We start from the raw sequence: 17,810 nt of genomic DNA on the forward strand, positions 1-17,810 counted from the left end.
ACTCATCTCCAAAACAGCAACTTTACAGGAGAGAGAAAAAACCTTGAAAATTTTCAATAAAAGTCAATGTAAAAAGAGTTTATTTCAGGTAATTTTGAAAAGTTTCTATTGGTCCGTTCATCAAGAAATTTTAGCACAGTGTAAAGGACAGCTTGTCTGTTTAAATTATGTAGTAAACTAAAAATCCACAAACATGAAGATTGAAGAAGTTTTTTTTTTAATAGGACAGCGACGATTTGGACATTTCACTAAACTCTAGCAACCACGCCTTTCATGAAAATCAAATCAGTTTGGTCTGTTTTTGATGGTAGATGCTGTACTTTGATACCAACTGTGGCAAGATCTGACTGTTTTTAAGCTTCACCAACCAACAACAATACCGTTCATAAGAGATCCTTCTGGAACCATCTACCAATTCCCTTTCAATCACAGCCATAACTTTGGCAGCGGCACCTAAGTGACCACCTAAAGAACTCCTGTCCACCAACCACCCCATAGAAATCGCTTAGAAAAAGCTAAGAGAGTTTGGGTTCCCATATTGTATCGTATTCCAACATATAATATTTTTTTGATAACAGCAAAACTCTTTAAAGCAGTCTATTTAGTATTTGTTTTGCTATGTATTTTTGTGTTTGCTTTTAATTGTTTGTTTGCAGTTCAGAAACATGCACTAAATATGTTGTTTTTTTAATACATTGATACATTTTTGCTGTACTTTGATCATTTTATACAAAATCAGGTTGAAAACTGTTTATAGATTTTTTGTTTCTACTGACTGTATGATACTGTTAGTACTAAATACTTGTCTCTTGAAATCTCGAAAAATAGAATATCATTAAAAAAGGTTATTTTATTTCAGTAATTCAGTTAAAAATGTAATTATATTGTACATATATTTATACATATATATTATATAGATGTATTACACACAGAGTCATCTATTTTAAGCCAATAAAAAAACACAACAATCAGTTTCTCAGACATTGGATCAACACCAGCAGATGACATGTCTCTCCAAACCATCACTGATTGGTGGAAACTTCACACTAGACCTCGAGCAGTTTGGACTGTGTGTCTCTCCACTCTTCCCCAAACTCTGCTCCCTTGATTTACAGATAAAATGTAAAATTTACTGATGGTCAGTGATGGTTTGGAGAGACATGCTGATCATCTGCTGGTGTTGATCCACTGTGTTTTATTATCAAGTCTAAAGTCAGTGCAGTTTTGTTTTCCCACAAAATCTTACAGCGCTTCATGCTTCCCTCTGCTGACAACTTTTATGGAGATGCGGATTTCATTTTCCAGCAGGACTTGGCACACTGCCCACACTGCAGAAATACCAATTGGTCTTATTTAATATTCTAATTTTCTGAGACACTGATTTTTGGGTTTTCATTGGCTGTGGGCCAAAATCATCAACTATAAAATAAATAAACGCTTAAAATAGATCACTCTGTGTGTAACACATCTATATATAATATATGAGTTTCACATTTTGTACTGAATTACTGGAATAAAGTAACTTTTCAGTGATATTACATTTTTTTGAGATGCACCTGTATACAATATACAGTATTTATATCAGCAAGAATATAGTTATATAAGTGATATTATTTTAGGGCCATATTGCCCCACCCCTAAAAACTGTGGTCTGCTCTTGGACCTAACTTGCTAGGACGTTCTGACCAGGCCGTGTTAGCTGTTCTTTTGTTACAGATTATTTTGCAGATAGTGGAATGGCTGATTTCTTATAGTTCTAAATGAATATTAAATGTTCATTTGTTCTGATATGTTAAAATAATGAAAGGGAAAAAAGGTTTTAATGGGTATCCTTTTTTTTGCTATTTATTAAAATAACTGCATGTAGTGCAGCACTAGCACCGTGTTTACTCTTGTGTGTTGACTCTTACGTTGACTCAGGTGTGGGTATCGGTGATTATTCTGGAGGTGGTTGGAGCTCGGTCGGATTCGGACAGTAGAACAGCAGGGTGTGTTTTAATAATTCACCCGGTGCAGCTCAGCCTGGCTCTGAGAGCTGTTCTCTGTACAGAAACAGCAGCATTTTCATTTCTTAGCAGAGATCGCTCTTCTCGCTCTTACTTTGAAATCCAACATGCAGGTTTGCTCATAAATATTGAGACAGGACCCGTATGGAGACAGAATAACGGAGTATGCGTGCTGCTCGAGATCCAGTACTGACCTCTGCAGACATGAATAGCAAAGGTCCTTCCCTGAGGGTGTGTGTATGTGTGCATGTGTGCATATGTGCGTGAAATAGACCCTAGAAAAAGAGATGCACCGAATATTTGGCAACCAAAAAAAATCAGTCAAAAAGGAAAATGTTCAGTATTTAGCTGAATAAGTGAAAGAGAAAACAATTTATATCGAACAATGACTAATTTATTATTTATTTATAAGTCAAAATGCAGTGTATGGATTTTTTCAGCACCGGCAGCAAGCCAAACAGCAGGTTAATGTTACCTTCATTTTATGGTGTGCTCACATAACTTTTCTTATTACAGTTAAGTATAATTTTATACAGTTTTCCATCTCTTCACAAACTTTGTGAAGTTTGCAGCCGAACAATTTGAGCTGTACAGAACTAGGATAGTAACATTATCTTTATCAACTGTCTGCCTCTCTCTGAGTGGCACATGTGACTTGAGTAGCACCGCTGAGGTAAATTTGTGATTAGGATAACACTTCTGAAGTAAAAGTATGAGAAAAAAGGTTGCTAGCTAAATATCACTAGAGTATCATGGCTAAAATATATATTTTTGGATTATGAGACATAGCTGAGGTTAATGCATGTCTGTAAATAAAAAAATATCTGTAATTGAGTTTGGTTTCAGGCAAAAAAAAATATTTTGGTGCATCTTTACTTAGAACCAGACCTCTCTCTCGAGCTAAATAATGTCCAGATCTGTGTGTGTGTGTGTGTGTGTGTGTGTGTGTGTTTGTGCTAAAAATTCTGTAGGATGGTAGCTAGTTCACCAGAACCAGGATTGGGACCCTGCATTAATGTTTTGTTGCAACATCTATAGCATATAAATGGTTTTAAATAATACAGAGATTTATATTAATTATTTAATAATTCATTTTTTTGAAAAAAAAAAATGGTACAGTATGGAAAAAAACAAAAACAAATTATATTTACTCTGATTTATTTGTTAATGTACATCCATTTCTGTATTTTGGGCCTGCAGCACATTCCAAAAAAACTGTTTCAGGTGTTATTTTGTCAAAATGTACACATTTTTGTAAATATTCTCTCCATCCCAACTTTTTTGGAAAGTGCTACAGGCTTGAAATGCAGGAATTGTTGGATTGTTAACCAATAAAAAACACAAAACATCTTGGATTCCTAGGAAAATAACATGTAAATGGAAATAATAATGTTATAGCGGTGTTATGACAGTATTGAAACTATAGATGTTCAGTCAGTTGTGAACTGTATTTGTTTTCCAGGGTAAAAGAACAATGTAAAGTTGATGAGATATGTCACCAGTGATACACTTACACACACACAGAGGCTACTCTGTAGTATCGTCTGCCATATGGACGGTGACGCTGGTCCTCCCATGCTGCTGCTCTTGATCAGAAGAGGTGATATGGTCCCTGCTGAGAACAATAAAGTTCAGCACAGCATGTGCTTGGCACAGGAACTCAGAAACAGTGCATGCTGGGAGATAATGTGCGGTATCTGATCAGGTCTGGAAGGAGATATAAGCAGAGACACTGTTATTGGGTTGTAAGAAGGTTTGTTGGGAAAGTAAAGGCTGAACCCCTTCAGCAGGTCAGTTAATAAGTGCAGTAGATGCTCAGAGCTCGGAGCTGGTGATGGTTTAAACATTGTTTGGAGAAGATGAGAGTAAAGTTCTTTATTAGGTCAGAGTGCTTGATACTTACTTGTTTGGTCTAGACTTTTTTTTAGTTTGGTTCAAAAGGACCAAAGTTTGGTCCAACCGAAAGAGGTGTTCTCAGTCCAGAGTAGGGCTGCATGATATCGGAAAAATTTACATTGCAAATGTTATTTTTTTCGATTATATTTATCGAGATATTAAACAATACAGAGCCCATGATGTCACCAGCCCCGCCCCCACCCGTGTCCGGACCAATCAAAAGCCAAGAGTCAGCGCCGGGCATTTAAATGGCTTTTTAAAAAGTAGATTAGAGTATTTTTCTTGGATTAAAATCATGAATTCAGCTGTAACTGGAAATATCTGTGCTAACTAACTGTGCTGATACTGGACTGAGGTGCACAGCTTTCCACACAAGCGTTTACAAGCACGTGCCCAGCCATGTAAATGCGGTTACCTCATGTTTACTCCTGGAATTGTGAAAGAGTGATTCAGGGAGCATGAGATCATCATTTTCACACATGAATTGAGAGAGTTCACCACAGAGTCCAGATCTTAACCTCATTGAGAATCTATGGGATGTGCTGGATTGAAATAAATCTTGCAGAAGCTTATTGAAACAATGCTACAGTGAATGTGTGCCACAATCAAAGCTAAAGGCGATCCAACTAAATATTAGAGCGTGTGACCTTTTTTTTGGTGAGGCAGTGTACTTGGTCTCAGTATTAACCCATTAACAGTCATTGGCCTGCGTATGGGCTACTGGTGAAGGTGATACAAATCCCTTTAGCAGTTAAATAAATAAGTTATTCACATTTTAAAAAGTTTGAAAGCTTTGGAGACTTCTTTAAAAAACACTTGGAAAAGCTGAATTGTACTCTTAATACACTTAATAATTTCAGATTGGTTTTAAGAGGAATCAGCCATAAATTCTGCATGATTGAAAATAGACATAATATCTAGAAAACCATAAAAAAAAGGTTTAGGAGACAGTTAAATGATTAATTTATATTTAGAAAAATATCGATTTTAAACCCTTGTGTGGTGGCTTTATAATCAAATGATACTAAAAATATATTTTTTCTAACTCAAACTCATTGGCATTGGCTCATTTTTTGTGAAAAACATATATCAAAACACATTTTCGATAAACACACACTGTACACCCCCCCCACACACACACACACATTTATATTACATACAGTATGTTTGGCCAAGGGCTAATAAACATTGCTTCATGTGTAAATTTGAAACTAAACAAATGTTCTACTCATATCTTGAGTTTAATTCATTTTCTTTTACATTTTATTAAAAAACTAATAAAAAAAAGAGTAGCACTTTTCAAAAGAAATGTAACATAAGAAAGGTAAAGGGCAAATATTAACCATGTAAGCTGTTTATATTGCTTGCAGTTTAGGTGAAGCAAGCATGTGTAAAGCATTTTAATGTAAAATTGCTTAATTTTGCTGAATTAAATACAAGTAACAAAGTAAACGAGTAACAAAAATATGAACACCACACAAGGGTTAAAATGTGAAAAGTTCAGGAAAGTGCCAATTTTATGATTTTATTCATTACATTTTGACAATTGCAGATTTACTTCAATATTTTTTACGTTTATTACAATTTCAATTAAGAATTTCAGTAATGTTTCGTGTCAAACATGAAACCTTTATAAGTAATGCTTAAAGAGAAATCTACAAGATATAGCTATATAATATCAGGCAGAAAATTGAAAAAAATGCTGGCATGTTAAGATGCGAAACACAGTGTTATAATGTGTGTATTTGAATCTCAACCACGTATTTTTTTAATTCAGAGGAAATGATCTCCAGAGTGTTTTAATAGAAAACTTATGCTAATGCTAAATTATATTTTTAGCCGTCTGCGCTGACGCACACAAATTTGTTGCGAGGTGTTTCCCGGGGACGGATAAGACATTTAATTAGAGTTCCCCCGCTCCTCTCTGCTGATAGCGTTATCTCGCTCTCTCACTGTATAATTAGTGTTCGGCGGCTGGTCTGGGCCGAGTCGGGCTGGTTTTGATGAGGTAAGAATGCCGAGCGCTGCCACTCATCTCTAAAGCCTTCAGAGCAGAATCGCTCTGGAGCACTCTTCTCCTCCTGTGATGCTTTAATTGAATTTGTCTCTTCACTCTGCTGTGGACGACTCTGGAGGACGGGAGCAGAGCTGCTGTTTAGTCAGGTCTAACAGCAGCAGCCAATAACAGAGCAGCATGTTTTCCTTCCTTCCTCCATCCATCCTTCTGGGTATTCTGTTAATCCTTCATCCCTTCATCATGAAGTCCCTGTCTTGAGTCTCATTCTTGTATTCTTTCTCTCTCTGTTCCTGTTTCTGTCTCTCTTTCTCTTTTGCTCTCTGTCTATTTGTCTCTGTCTGACACTCATTCACTCACTGTCTCTCTCTGAGTCTTCCTTATGTCTCTCTCTCTTTCTCTCTTCCTCTGTCTGTGCCTCTTTGTCTCTGCCTTTTCTTTTCTGTCCAGATTCTCTCTGATTGTCTGTCTATCTGTCTGTCTCTCTAACTCTCTCTCCCTCTCTTTCTTTCTGATTGTCTCTTTTTTCTGTCACTGAGGATTCAATATTCATTCACTGTATCTGTCTCTGTCCCTCTCTCTCTGTATATTTCTCTCTTTCCTTGTCTCTTTCTTTCTGTCTTTGTCCCTGTTCCTTTATCTATTTTTCTTTCTTTCTTACTGTCTCCATATGTGTCTGTCAGTCACTCTCTATGTTTATTTCTGTCTCTACTCCCTTTCTCTCTCTCTCTCTCTCTCTCTCTCTCACTCTTTCCCTCTCTTTCTCTCTCTCTCTCTCTCTCTCTCTCTCTCTCTACAGACATTTCTACCAAATTCTAAATAAAAATAATGTTATTTAGAGCATTTATTTGCAGAAAATAAGAAATGGCTGAAAAAACAAAAAAGATGCAGAACTTTCAGACCTCAAATAATGCAAAGAAACCAGTTCATATTCATACATTTTAAGGGTTCAGAAATCATCAATATTTGGTGGAATAACCCTGTTTTTAATCACAGTTTTCATGCATCTTGGCAGGTTCTCCTCCACCAGTCTTACACACTGATTTTGGATAGTTTTATGCCACTCCTGGTGCAAAAATCCAAGCAGTTCAGCTTGATTTGATGGCTTGTGATCATCTATCTTCCTCTTATATTCCAGAGGTTTTCAATTTGGTAAAATCAAAGAAACTCACCATTTTTAAGTGGCCTCTTATTTTATTTATGTATAAAATGTCTATTGATCTGTTTTTCTCTTTCTGTCTTTCTCCCTTTCTTCTCTGTATTTTTTTTATTCTGTGTCTATGTGTCTAATCTCATTTTTGTCTGTTTTTCTCTTCTCTTTCCCTCTCTTTCTTTGTTTCAATCTTTATATCTCTACCTCTCACTTCTTGTCTGTAACTTATTCCCTTCTCTCTCTTTCGCTTTGTTTTTTTTATTCTCCCTCTACTTATTTTTCCCTTTCTTTTTTTAATCAGAAAATCTCCTTCACCTCTCTTACTGATTCACTTCGTTTAACTTTATCCATTTTACATCTGTATCTCACTACTGATCCCTTGTTCTCATTTTCTTTTCTCTTTCTCTCTGTATTTCATCCAGGTATGTCTATTTGCCTCAAGTCTCTCAATCGTTCTTTTTGTTTGAACTCGGTTTGTATGTGTGCTGTTACTGGGACTCAGGTGGGCTTCCCTAATGGACCCCCATCATTACAGCCTACCTTATAATCACACATGGCTCCTATCCTATCTGGTACAACCCAGATGGGGCCCTTGTTTAACCCCTTCTGATCCTGATCATTTACATCAATATGTGAGGACAAAATGGAACTGTGGAAAAAAAATAAAAAACTTATGATGCTGACTCTTTACTGCATTAGATTATTTAAATCAGTCTACAGTGATATACTGATACTCTAACACCGTGTGGAGGGAGGGGCTGAGGTTCTCACGCCACTGTCGCTCTCTCTCTTTATCTCTCTCTGCAGAATGACTACAGGAAGTTGTCGATGCAGTGTAAGGACTTTGTGGTGGGGGTGTTGGACTTGTGTCGGGACACGGAGGAGGTGGAGGCCATTCTGAATGGAGATATATCAGCAGAGCTGGAGGAGGGCCAGCATCACCGCTCTCTGCTGAGCAGAGTCAAACTGGCCATTAAATACGAAGTCAAGAAGGCAAGTGCTGTTTAGAACACACCCACCTGCTTTTTTCATAGCTTTTACAGTTTAAGAACATATTAAAGGAGAACTTGGACTTTTGTTGTTGTAAAACATGATAAAAAAAAAAAAGTACTTACCTTTGATAGATAGCACACCTCCGTTCTCCCACAGCGTTCTGAGATCCAGAAATTTTAACAGTTTGTCCAAACACCCTTCAGACTGACACAGGGCATATTTTGCCCCGATAAATCGCCTTTTCCACCGTTATCCAACTCTAAGTAGCTCCACACCTCCTTGCTAGAATCCGGAGAGCCCTGACATGTAAAACGAGGCATTAATAACTTAAAAAGTGCACAAGAAGCTTATTAAAAACCACTGTTTACATCCTATAACGCTAGCTTCAGCTCCAAATGCTGCCATTACTCCTGGTGCCGGCTGCTACGCTATGTGGAGTCTATGTAGTCTGCGTAGTAAATATTAGGGCTCTCCAGATTCTAGTAAGGAGGTGTGGAGCTACTTTAAGCTGGATAACGGGGTAAAAAGCGATTTATCGGGGCAGTCAGTGTTGCAAATCCAGCTTTTACATAATCAACACAATAAAAACAGAATAAAGGATAAAATAACATTGCTGTTCTCTTAAATGAGCCGCTGACGTACCTTCACAGTGTGATGGCACAGTCAGCATCCTCTGCTTATACACACAAAGCACAGGGCTCTTAAATTCAGAAATGCGTCAAAGTCAGTGCACGTCTGGATCTTAAAGGGAATACTACTAAATGCTACTGACACACTGATTGGTTTATTTTACGTCACGGCAAAAACACACCCATGATTAACTTAAATAATTAGTACATGAGTACATGCTTTTTGTGCGTTTTGAGCTGCACAAGGCGTATTTTTTTGTGCAAAGAGTAACTGACTTGTGCACAATAGATCGCTAAAATAGGGCCCTAGGTTGTATTCAGTCAGTGGTGCACCTGTGTTTTTTGATGCCAAGATAGCAATATGCCAGAAATGTACCTGAGCACACCTCATTTTGAGACAACCACACCCATCAGTATAGATACTGTATATTCACAAGTACTGTTGCGATGTAACCTATGCAGGGGGAAGGTGTGAAAATAGACTGTTGTATGCAAGGTGTATGATAGCAATGAGCATCGTGACGTGCCTTGCGCAGGCTCTAAGACTTACGTATGTGTGTCTTTTAGAAGCAGAGCACTAATTTCAATGCTGTTCATGTAGTCTAATTCCAGCTTCACACCCCAGATTTTCATTAGGATGAATGGGATTTAATAACAGTAGTTATGAAAGAACGCATTAGTGGATGAACTTTGGATATCTCAACTACGTTTGTAAAAAAGTTTTATTTGAATTCAGAATGAAGACCCCTCAGTGCCACCCCCCCCCCCCCCCCCCCCAGGCTGCGTTTTATATTGTTAAAGCTTGTAAAGCAGATGCAGCTAATCTGCCATGTTCTTAGCTTTCATTTAATTACTGGACAGATGTTGTCTTGCACAGAACACATCCACCCACACACACTTACAGTCGAGCACCCACACCACCCCACACTCACGCAGCGTGAGGCTGGAGGAGGGGGTTAATCAAGCTAACAGCTCGAGCAGCTAAGCGCAGTGAGCCAGACGTAAAGTGCAATTTCAGAATGAGCTCTGGAGAAGGGAGAGACCCGGAGGAGCCCGGCGACCGGGAGTGAGGAAATCAAGCTGCTGCGTTATTGAGATTTAAATGGCCGGCCGTGTGTTTGCAGTCGTAAACGTACTGTAGGAGTGTGGGCTGTAAATATCTGACTGTGCAGTAATCTCCACTAGATTATGATTTGTTAGCAAATCATTAAAAACATCATGCCATCTCAAACGAGCTCACACTCTATCAAACACAGCTATAATCAACTAGAAAAGTGCTTTTACTGAAGAAAATACAGAGTTATTGTACAGCTTAATCAGTTCTGAGTATTGCTATGATGTCCCCAGATGTTCTCTATGGAACCTGGTAGCTACAGTAATGTGAAAAAAAATGATATTTACTAACATACACTCATTCCATTGTTTTTTCGTTCATTTTAAATTCATTTTAACTTCTAGTTGTGGTCTCTAGCATAGACTGTGTATAGCTGGACAGAGCAACGTCTCTGAAAAGTGAAGCCACCACAGGTCGGGCGGAAGAAAGTTGTGTAACCCCACCCATCCCCACAGGTTTCAATGGCAAAACAGACAACATTCAATCACGTTTTTTTCCCAATATACTGTAACTATACCTCCATTATTTAAATACAACAGCTAGTGTAACCTCTGTTTATATTGTTACATTTTTATATCCCACAGAATTTGTTTTTCTAAACGTTATTCAGCTCTATTTAAAAAGGTGTGGTTATTGTAAAAGGGCTGGTTATGGGCGGGACCAATTACAGACTGTCAGCTCCGCTCCGCTCTGCAGCCTGTGACCTCGAGGCAGCCCTTAGGGGCGGGGTTATTCAAATGAGTAGGTTGTCTCTCCACAGTCTTTCTCCCTCCTCTGGTCTCTACTGCACAGACTCAGGCTTCAGGATCGCCAACAGTGGAAGATTTTGGCTTAATTTTCATTAAATGAATGGAAACGGCGACACGGCGTCTATCTTTTTTACAGTCTCTGGTTTCTAGTATGAATGAATGCCATGTGAGCACTTTTTTTCTTCTGAAAAAAGTGCTCAGGTGTTTCTGCATAGCCCTGCTTTAGATCTCTGAATTAGTGGTCTCTGAATAAAGACAGGATTTCGGCTTTTGCTCATGAATATTCATACATGCAAACATATCGCCTCTGATTGGCTAAAAGCACTGCAGCAGAGAACGCCTACCTGCTGCCTCCCCCCCCCCCCACAGTCAATTTTACAGCTCTAAAACTCTTAGGACAAAATGATTTTAGAGATACAGCTTTAGTTATAAAGATATGGCACTGAGTGCTCGGTAAAGTAAACCCTTAAACTTCACTTAACATCAGACTCTCAGCGCCACCAAAAATAAATGTTATTAATGCCTCCGGGAGAGCGGAGGCTGCCACCTGCCGCCTGGCTGCTCAATAAACCCCCAAAGCAGCTCAGTAAAACACAGAATCAACCGGAGATCCTATTTTAACCTATAGTTACTTACATAAGATAGCTAATGCTAACTAGCTGCTGTAAACAGAGCTGTAAGCTTATTAGCTGACAAGACAGTGTTGTTTTTGCTGTTGTCTGGCTTTAGCTTTGTCTGTGGGTGGTCCCGAGCCAAAGTGGGCAAGGCCATGAACTCATGGGTTGACATAGACACCTAACATCTCTCTGATCAACTTTTCTTAGCTACTGCAGACAATAGAGGTTGAGGAACAGTTTTATATGCAGTGTGCATAATGGTGCAAAAATTGGTTATATTCCAGTAAAATTAAAGAAACTCATCATATAACATATGAACATATTTTTTTGCAGAGCTTTATATACATTTGCACACCACTAGAAAGAGGTTTGTACAGCTGGATTGTTTGTGGAGAGATCAGAACACGCTGCAGGAGGCTTTGCAGTGGTGCTGGAGGAAGATGTTTGCTGGTTGGCTTCTCCCCAGAGAACTGTTACTCATCAGCAAAGAGCCAAAGCCTAAATTCTGCTCTTCACACTCTGACGAATAACACACGGACCAGAACCGCCAGCTCCCACTTTTCACACAAACACACACACACATACACAAACTTCATGAAAGAAAAATATGGCGCTAATCTAATATATAAAATATTAAATTATGTTTAAATTGCTATATATGTATATAAGAATAATAGACCACTTAAAAAAATGATGAGTTTCTTTTATTTTACCAAATTAAAAACCTCTGGAATATAATCAAGAGGATGAGGGATGATCACAAGCAAATCAAACCAAACTAAACTGCTTGAATTTTTGCACCAGGAGAGTTATAAAGTTATCCAAAAGCAGTGTGTAAGACTGGTGGAGGAGAACATGCCAAGATGCATAAAAACTGTGATTAATGTCCAGGGTTATTCCACAGAATATTGATTTCTGAACCCTTAAAAACTTTATGAATATGAACATGTTTTCTTTGCATTTTTTGAGGTCTGAATGTTTATAGAATAAAACAACAATGTTAATTTTACTCAAACGTATACCTATAAATATAATAATATAAAATCAGAGAAACTGAAGTGGTTTCTTTTCCAGAGCTGTATGTATTGCTATATATTTTCCTAAAGCATGAGGGGAAATACATTACCTTTAAATGTAATATACATCAATATGAATACACTAAGTATAGGTTGAATAATTAGTGTGGACTGATAACTAATCATGACCCATAATGCAGATGAATTTAATAGTAAATCACAAATGAAAAGCATATGATATATCACAATATTGATATTTCGTCCCACTCCTACTGTAGTCGCTGTCTTTTTAAAAACAGTGTAACTCGTACACAATTTGATATGGATCGTGCTGTGTATCACACAGTGTGTGTGTGTTGAATATTACTGTATATCACAGTGTGTGAAGTTGTTCCAGATGTGTGGGATTAGGATAAAACATCCAGGACAGTTTTAACACTTTCACCCATTACTTACTTAACACCTGCCAGAGTGAGATTTAGCCGTCACTGTAATTTGCTGTCAAGTGTAACTAATGGCTCCTGCCTGCTGGGAGTGTGGGGACAGTTTGAGTCATGATAGCTCTGACACACTGGCCTGAGCTATTCCCCGCGGTCCTATAGCCGTCCGCTCAGCGCCTGTAAAAAATCACTTCATCCACAGCAGATTAACGCTGGGGTTGATGATCATCATAAAAAAATATTGACCCTACACTGTTTAACCCTTTCAGGCATGCACAGAGAATTTAATCAAAAAGTCAGATTTACTGATATGTTTACTGATATGGACAAACAATTACAAAGCGTTAAACTAAAGCAGATCTGTGTTGTGATGTTTTAGGTGCGAGGTGAAAGGTTATTTCTGAAATGGATTCTCTGAGTAACACTGTGCACCAAGTGGTGTTATACAACATCTTAGAGCCACTGTAGAAAAAAAACTGTAGAATTTGAGAATAAAGTCTTAATATTTAGAGATAAATGTCATAATTATGTTGAAAATAAACCATAATATATGATCAGAATATATTTTGTGTGCAATCTGGTAGTTTAAACTCTTCAGCAACTCCAGTCTGAACCCACTCCATCAGCAGCCAATGAAAATAGACCTTAAAAAGTAATTACAGTCTTTTTTCCCAATGTTATTCTAAGTTCCAGCATTTTTATAACAGTAACAATCTGGGCCTGATAGACTATAAGAGTTTTTTTATTGCTTTATTTGTTTGTTGTTTCAAAAATATACTTATCAAAATTCTCAACATTTCTATTTTTATTTCTTTATTTTTTTAACCCTTGTGTGGTGTTCATATTGTTGTTACTCGTTTTCTTTGTTACTTGTATTTAATTCAGCAAAATTAAGCAATTTTACATTAAAATGCTTTACACATGCTCGCTTCACCTAAATTGCAAGCAATATAAACAGCTTACATGGTTAATATTTGCCCTTTACCTTTCTTATGTTACATTTCTTTTAAAAAGTGCTACTCTTTTTTTATTAGTTTTTTAATAAAATGTAAAAGAAAATGAATTCAACTCAAGATATGAGTAGAAAATTTGTTTAGTTTCAAATTTACAAATGAAGCAATGTTTATTAGACCTTGGCCAAACATACTGTATGTAATATAAATGTGTTTTTGTATCATTTGATGAAAAATGAAAACGGGACCCAGAGACCCGAACACCACACAAGGGTTAAACAATTATATCTTATAAAAGTCACCACAATATTGCGACTTTATTCTTAAGACAACTTACATCTTTATTCTCAATATGCCACAGGGTTTGACTTTCTTTCTCCAAATATTATGACTTTTTATTATCAAAGTCGCCTATATCACTTTATGTTTATTATGTTTTTATTTAACAGTGGTAACAGCTGAGAAGTTTTACATACAGTTTGGTTTATGTGCTCAAAAACATCATTAAAAAGGTCATAATATATAATTTCCACTGTTCTGCTCAAAACATCAGTGTTAGCAGAGAAAGACCCAGCTTTACAGAAAAACGACAGTTTTACACCTGTGTGCTCCATGTTTAACTGTCCCCAGAAAATATTCCCCAGTTTCAGAAAATGTTGAGATTTCTTCTTTAAACTAGATTTGAACAAAGTTTTAAATTAAAGTTTTTAACAATTAAGGACAACCATGTCTCAAACAGTTAAAGGATGGGTAGATGGCGCTCTCTCCCCACATCACTCCTAGGGTGATGTCCGCAGTACAGGGCATCTGTGAGCTGATGTATCGGAACCGAGTCTCTGTGCTTTCCTCCGAGTGCGCTGTGATGCTGCCTCAGCAGCAGCTCGAAAAGAAGCGGTGGCTGGCTTCACATGTATTGGAGGAAGCATGTGCTAGTCTTCACCCTCCTGGTGATAGGCGGAGTCCTAGTGAGTGGGTTGGGTAATTAGCCGTGTAAATTGGGGAGAAAATGGGAAAAAATTTTAAATAAAATAAAAAAAAGAATAAAAAAAAGAATAATGATCTGGTGGGTCATGAGATGGAAATCTAATAGTGTGATTATTAAAAAAATCTCAAACACTATTCAGGTTAACAGTCCAGGTTTACATGATCTCCTGCTCTCGTTATAGAGTAGTTATTCATAGCTGTCCTTCTCTCACCTGAATTCCCATATTCTAGGATAATTAGACAGACAGATTATGAGATCACTGATGTATAATGAAGCTGTGAGTCCTGTGGTATGTAGGACAGAGTTTAACACCTGTTATTCCCATTAGATACACTCAATTAACCTACTACATCAAATCAGAACCATCTGAGTCCTCTGGATAGACAGTCTGCTTACCCATGGCCCAGATAACCCTTTATAATGTACCGATAGGCTCAGCTCATGTTTAGATTTTCCGTATTGTTACACAGCCTATTGACAAAACCGGAGGAGAGACCTGGGAGTGTGTGTTGTATGATGCTGGGTGTGCTGGAGTTTAGTAAAGTGGGAGTGTGTCGTGGAGTGCGACTGACCTTCACAAAAAGCCAATTGTGAGGTAGGGAGCAGAAATGTGAGTATTTATTGAGAAACACAAAATAAATAAAGAATTAAAGAAACACGGAGTACATGGAGACTTAAAAGATCAAAGGAACACATAACCTGACTGACATAAGACGCATAACCACAGACAGGGGAAACAGGTACGAAGGGACTAGTTATATACATGGACAAGGACAGGAAACAGGAAACACCTAGGACCAGGTAATGAAGGGGTGGGACTACAAAATAACATGTGAGCAACAGGGGCAGAGACACGAGATAAACACAGGGCAAGTGAGGAGGGTAAATAAACACAGGGACAGACCAGAGATACGCAAAAACAGGACAAGAACATGACACCAATGCACAAGTATTTGGGTAAACCAAATTTTCCATTCCTTTCAGTTCCTCTGTTGCCATACAGTACCAGTCAAAAGTTTGGACACACCTTAAATTCAGTTGTTTTTCGTTATTGAAAATTGAGCTATTTCTGCATTGTAGATTAATACTAGTCATTCAAACATTGAAGAAAACCATAAAAGTGTTAAACAAACCAGAATATGTTTTAGATTTTACATTTTTTTAGAGTTAATTACTTGAATTTCTTGCCTCTTAATGTTAATGTTTTAGAGCATCAGTTGTGAAGAGGTAGAGCTTGTATACAGTGAATAGCTCTATTTGAGTAATGTTCCAATTAGTCCATATTATAGCAAGAACTACTCAACTAAAAAAACTAAACAAAAAAATATATAAGTTTGTCAATCCAAAACATTTTGAGATCCTAAAGACCATCAAAAACATTATGATGAAACTGGCTCTCATCAGGACTGGCCCAGGAAAGGAAGAGCGAGAGTTACCTCTGTTGTACAGGATAAGTTCATCAGAGTTACCAGCCTCAGAAACTGCAAGTTAACAGCTGCCCAGATAAGTGCACCTAAATGCTTCTCAGTGTATTTTGGATTGTTTAACACTTTTAAGTTACTATATGATTCCTTATGTGTTCCTTCATAATCTGGATGACTTCAGTATTGATTTAAAATGCAAGAAAATAATAAAACTACAAACACAGAATGAGATGTGTGTCCAAACTTATTTTGGTATATTTTACTGGTACTGTGAATTTACCTATTACTATAATTAAGCAATAATACACTCGAGGTTCGTGCTAAAAGTGTAATAAAGTGTAATATTGGCCTTGCTGTGCTGTGATTGTAGATCAGCAAAGCAGTGCCAATATTACATGTTATAGCACGAACCTCGAGTGTATTATTGAGATTATATCACAGTTTCATTATTGCTGTTTATTGAAAGATTTTGAGTGGGTTATAAACACTTCGAGTTAAAATAGTTCCATTGCTGCTCTGTTTGTAGCTGCGCTGCATACATGGTCGTTCTGGACAGGAATAAAATCACAGGGAACCCCCATAAAATAAAAAATTACCCTAAGACTCCCTTATCGAGAAACAAATTCATTGCAAGTTTTTCTCAAGTCTACATTTTCTTAAGTCTACCCTTCTTCTTGTTAGTCACTCCATCCTGAACTCAGTCTGTGACTCTGTGATAGAATGAGCTCCAGCAGCTCTCAATTTCCACACCAAGCTCATTTTAAGACATTGCCCAGCAGCGGGTCAAGCACTCTCCATGCGTGCCAGTGCAGACACTGAGAACTCTCCCCAACCACCATTACCATCTTCTCCATTCCCCAGAGCCCCAGTCTAATCCATCTGCTCAGAATCAGATCACGACGGTTAATGGGATTAGTCCTACCGCTCTCTGTTGCTCTGACATACCCACTTAACATGCAAATGACCAGACATCCTTTCGGCCTCCGCACGCTGCTGACCAAGCCAAACGCTCCAATGCACACTCACTACGTTCTTTTAGAAGCTTCACCTGCCGTGGTGTGTTTGTTTGTGTGTGTGTGTGTGTGTGTGTGTGTGTGTAAACTCAAGACAGCAAGAGATCATCAGCTGCTGAGTACCTGCTGAGTGCATCAGCAGGGTCAACATGTATGAGGTTCTACAGTGAAGCGCTCTTTGATCTGCTGAATCAGGGCACCATGATACTATTAATCCATAGTGCAGCATGTTGTGATTGCAGTGTGCCTTTGAAGATATATTTTAAAAAAGAATTACAAATATTAAAGCTGATATCTGTAAGTTTTGGGCTCTCTCTGGTGAGAATGGGTAATTGCACAGAGCATGCGGAAGAATCATTTTAAACTGAGTGGGTGTGATGCGGTCTCCTTTAGAGCAGATAAATCCGATTCCAGGTTATGTTCAGTCAGAGAGACTGTGGACTCTGTGGACCTCTCTCACATATATCACTCTCACTATCACATTCTTTATTGGCTTCAGAATTTGCTTAACTTCTTCGTTTCTTTAGTTTTACTATGAGTGAATGGAGGAGCTACTGAGCTCTGAGTTTCCCCTTCTGAAGTCTCCATTGTTCCACCAGCCACTCGCGTTCAGTAAAACTGAGCCGGATCCTCTTTTAGAGGCTGTACGTGTGATGTAAGTACGTAAAGACATGTGACGTGGCCAGAAGAAGAACTCCCATGAAAAGCAACCCGACACCCCAGTTTTTAGAATTAATATATAAGGCTTAGCAGGGATGGTGGTTCCAGCACACTGGTACCATTAAACACAATATTTTGCCTTTTCTCC

The 17,810-nt window shown here is 37.9% G+C and overlaps 1 protein-coding gene across 5 annotated transcripts in view; it reads left to right on the top strand.

The window, feature by feature from the left end:
- trpc3 (transient receptor potential cation channel, subfamily C, member 3) overlaps positions 1 to 17,810 on the top strand; it is a 62,986-nt gene that overhangs the window by 13,218 nt on the left and 31,958 nt on the right. For all 5 annotated transcript variants that reach the window (XM_022672001.2, XM_022672003.2, XM_022672005.2 and 2 more), the window contains one exon: positions 7,877 to 8,062. In XM_022672001.2, the coding sequence (XP_022527722.2) occupies positions 7,877 to 8,062 (186 nt within the window). The remainder of the gene's footprint in view (positions 1 to 7,876; positions 8,063 to 17,810) is intronic.

The sequence above is a fragment of the Astyanax mexicanus genome, chromosome 2 (assembly GCF_023375975.1).
Source record: "Astyanax mexicanus isolate ESR-SI-001 chromosome 2, AstMex3_surface, whole genome shotgun sequence".
NCBI lineage: Eukaryota > Metazoa > Chordata > Actinopteri > Characiformes > Acestrorhamphidae > Astyanax > Astyanax mexicanus.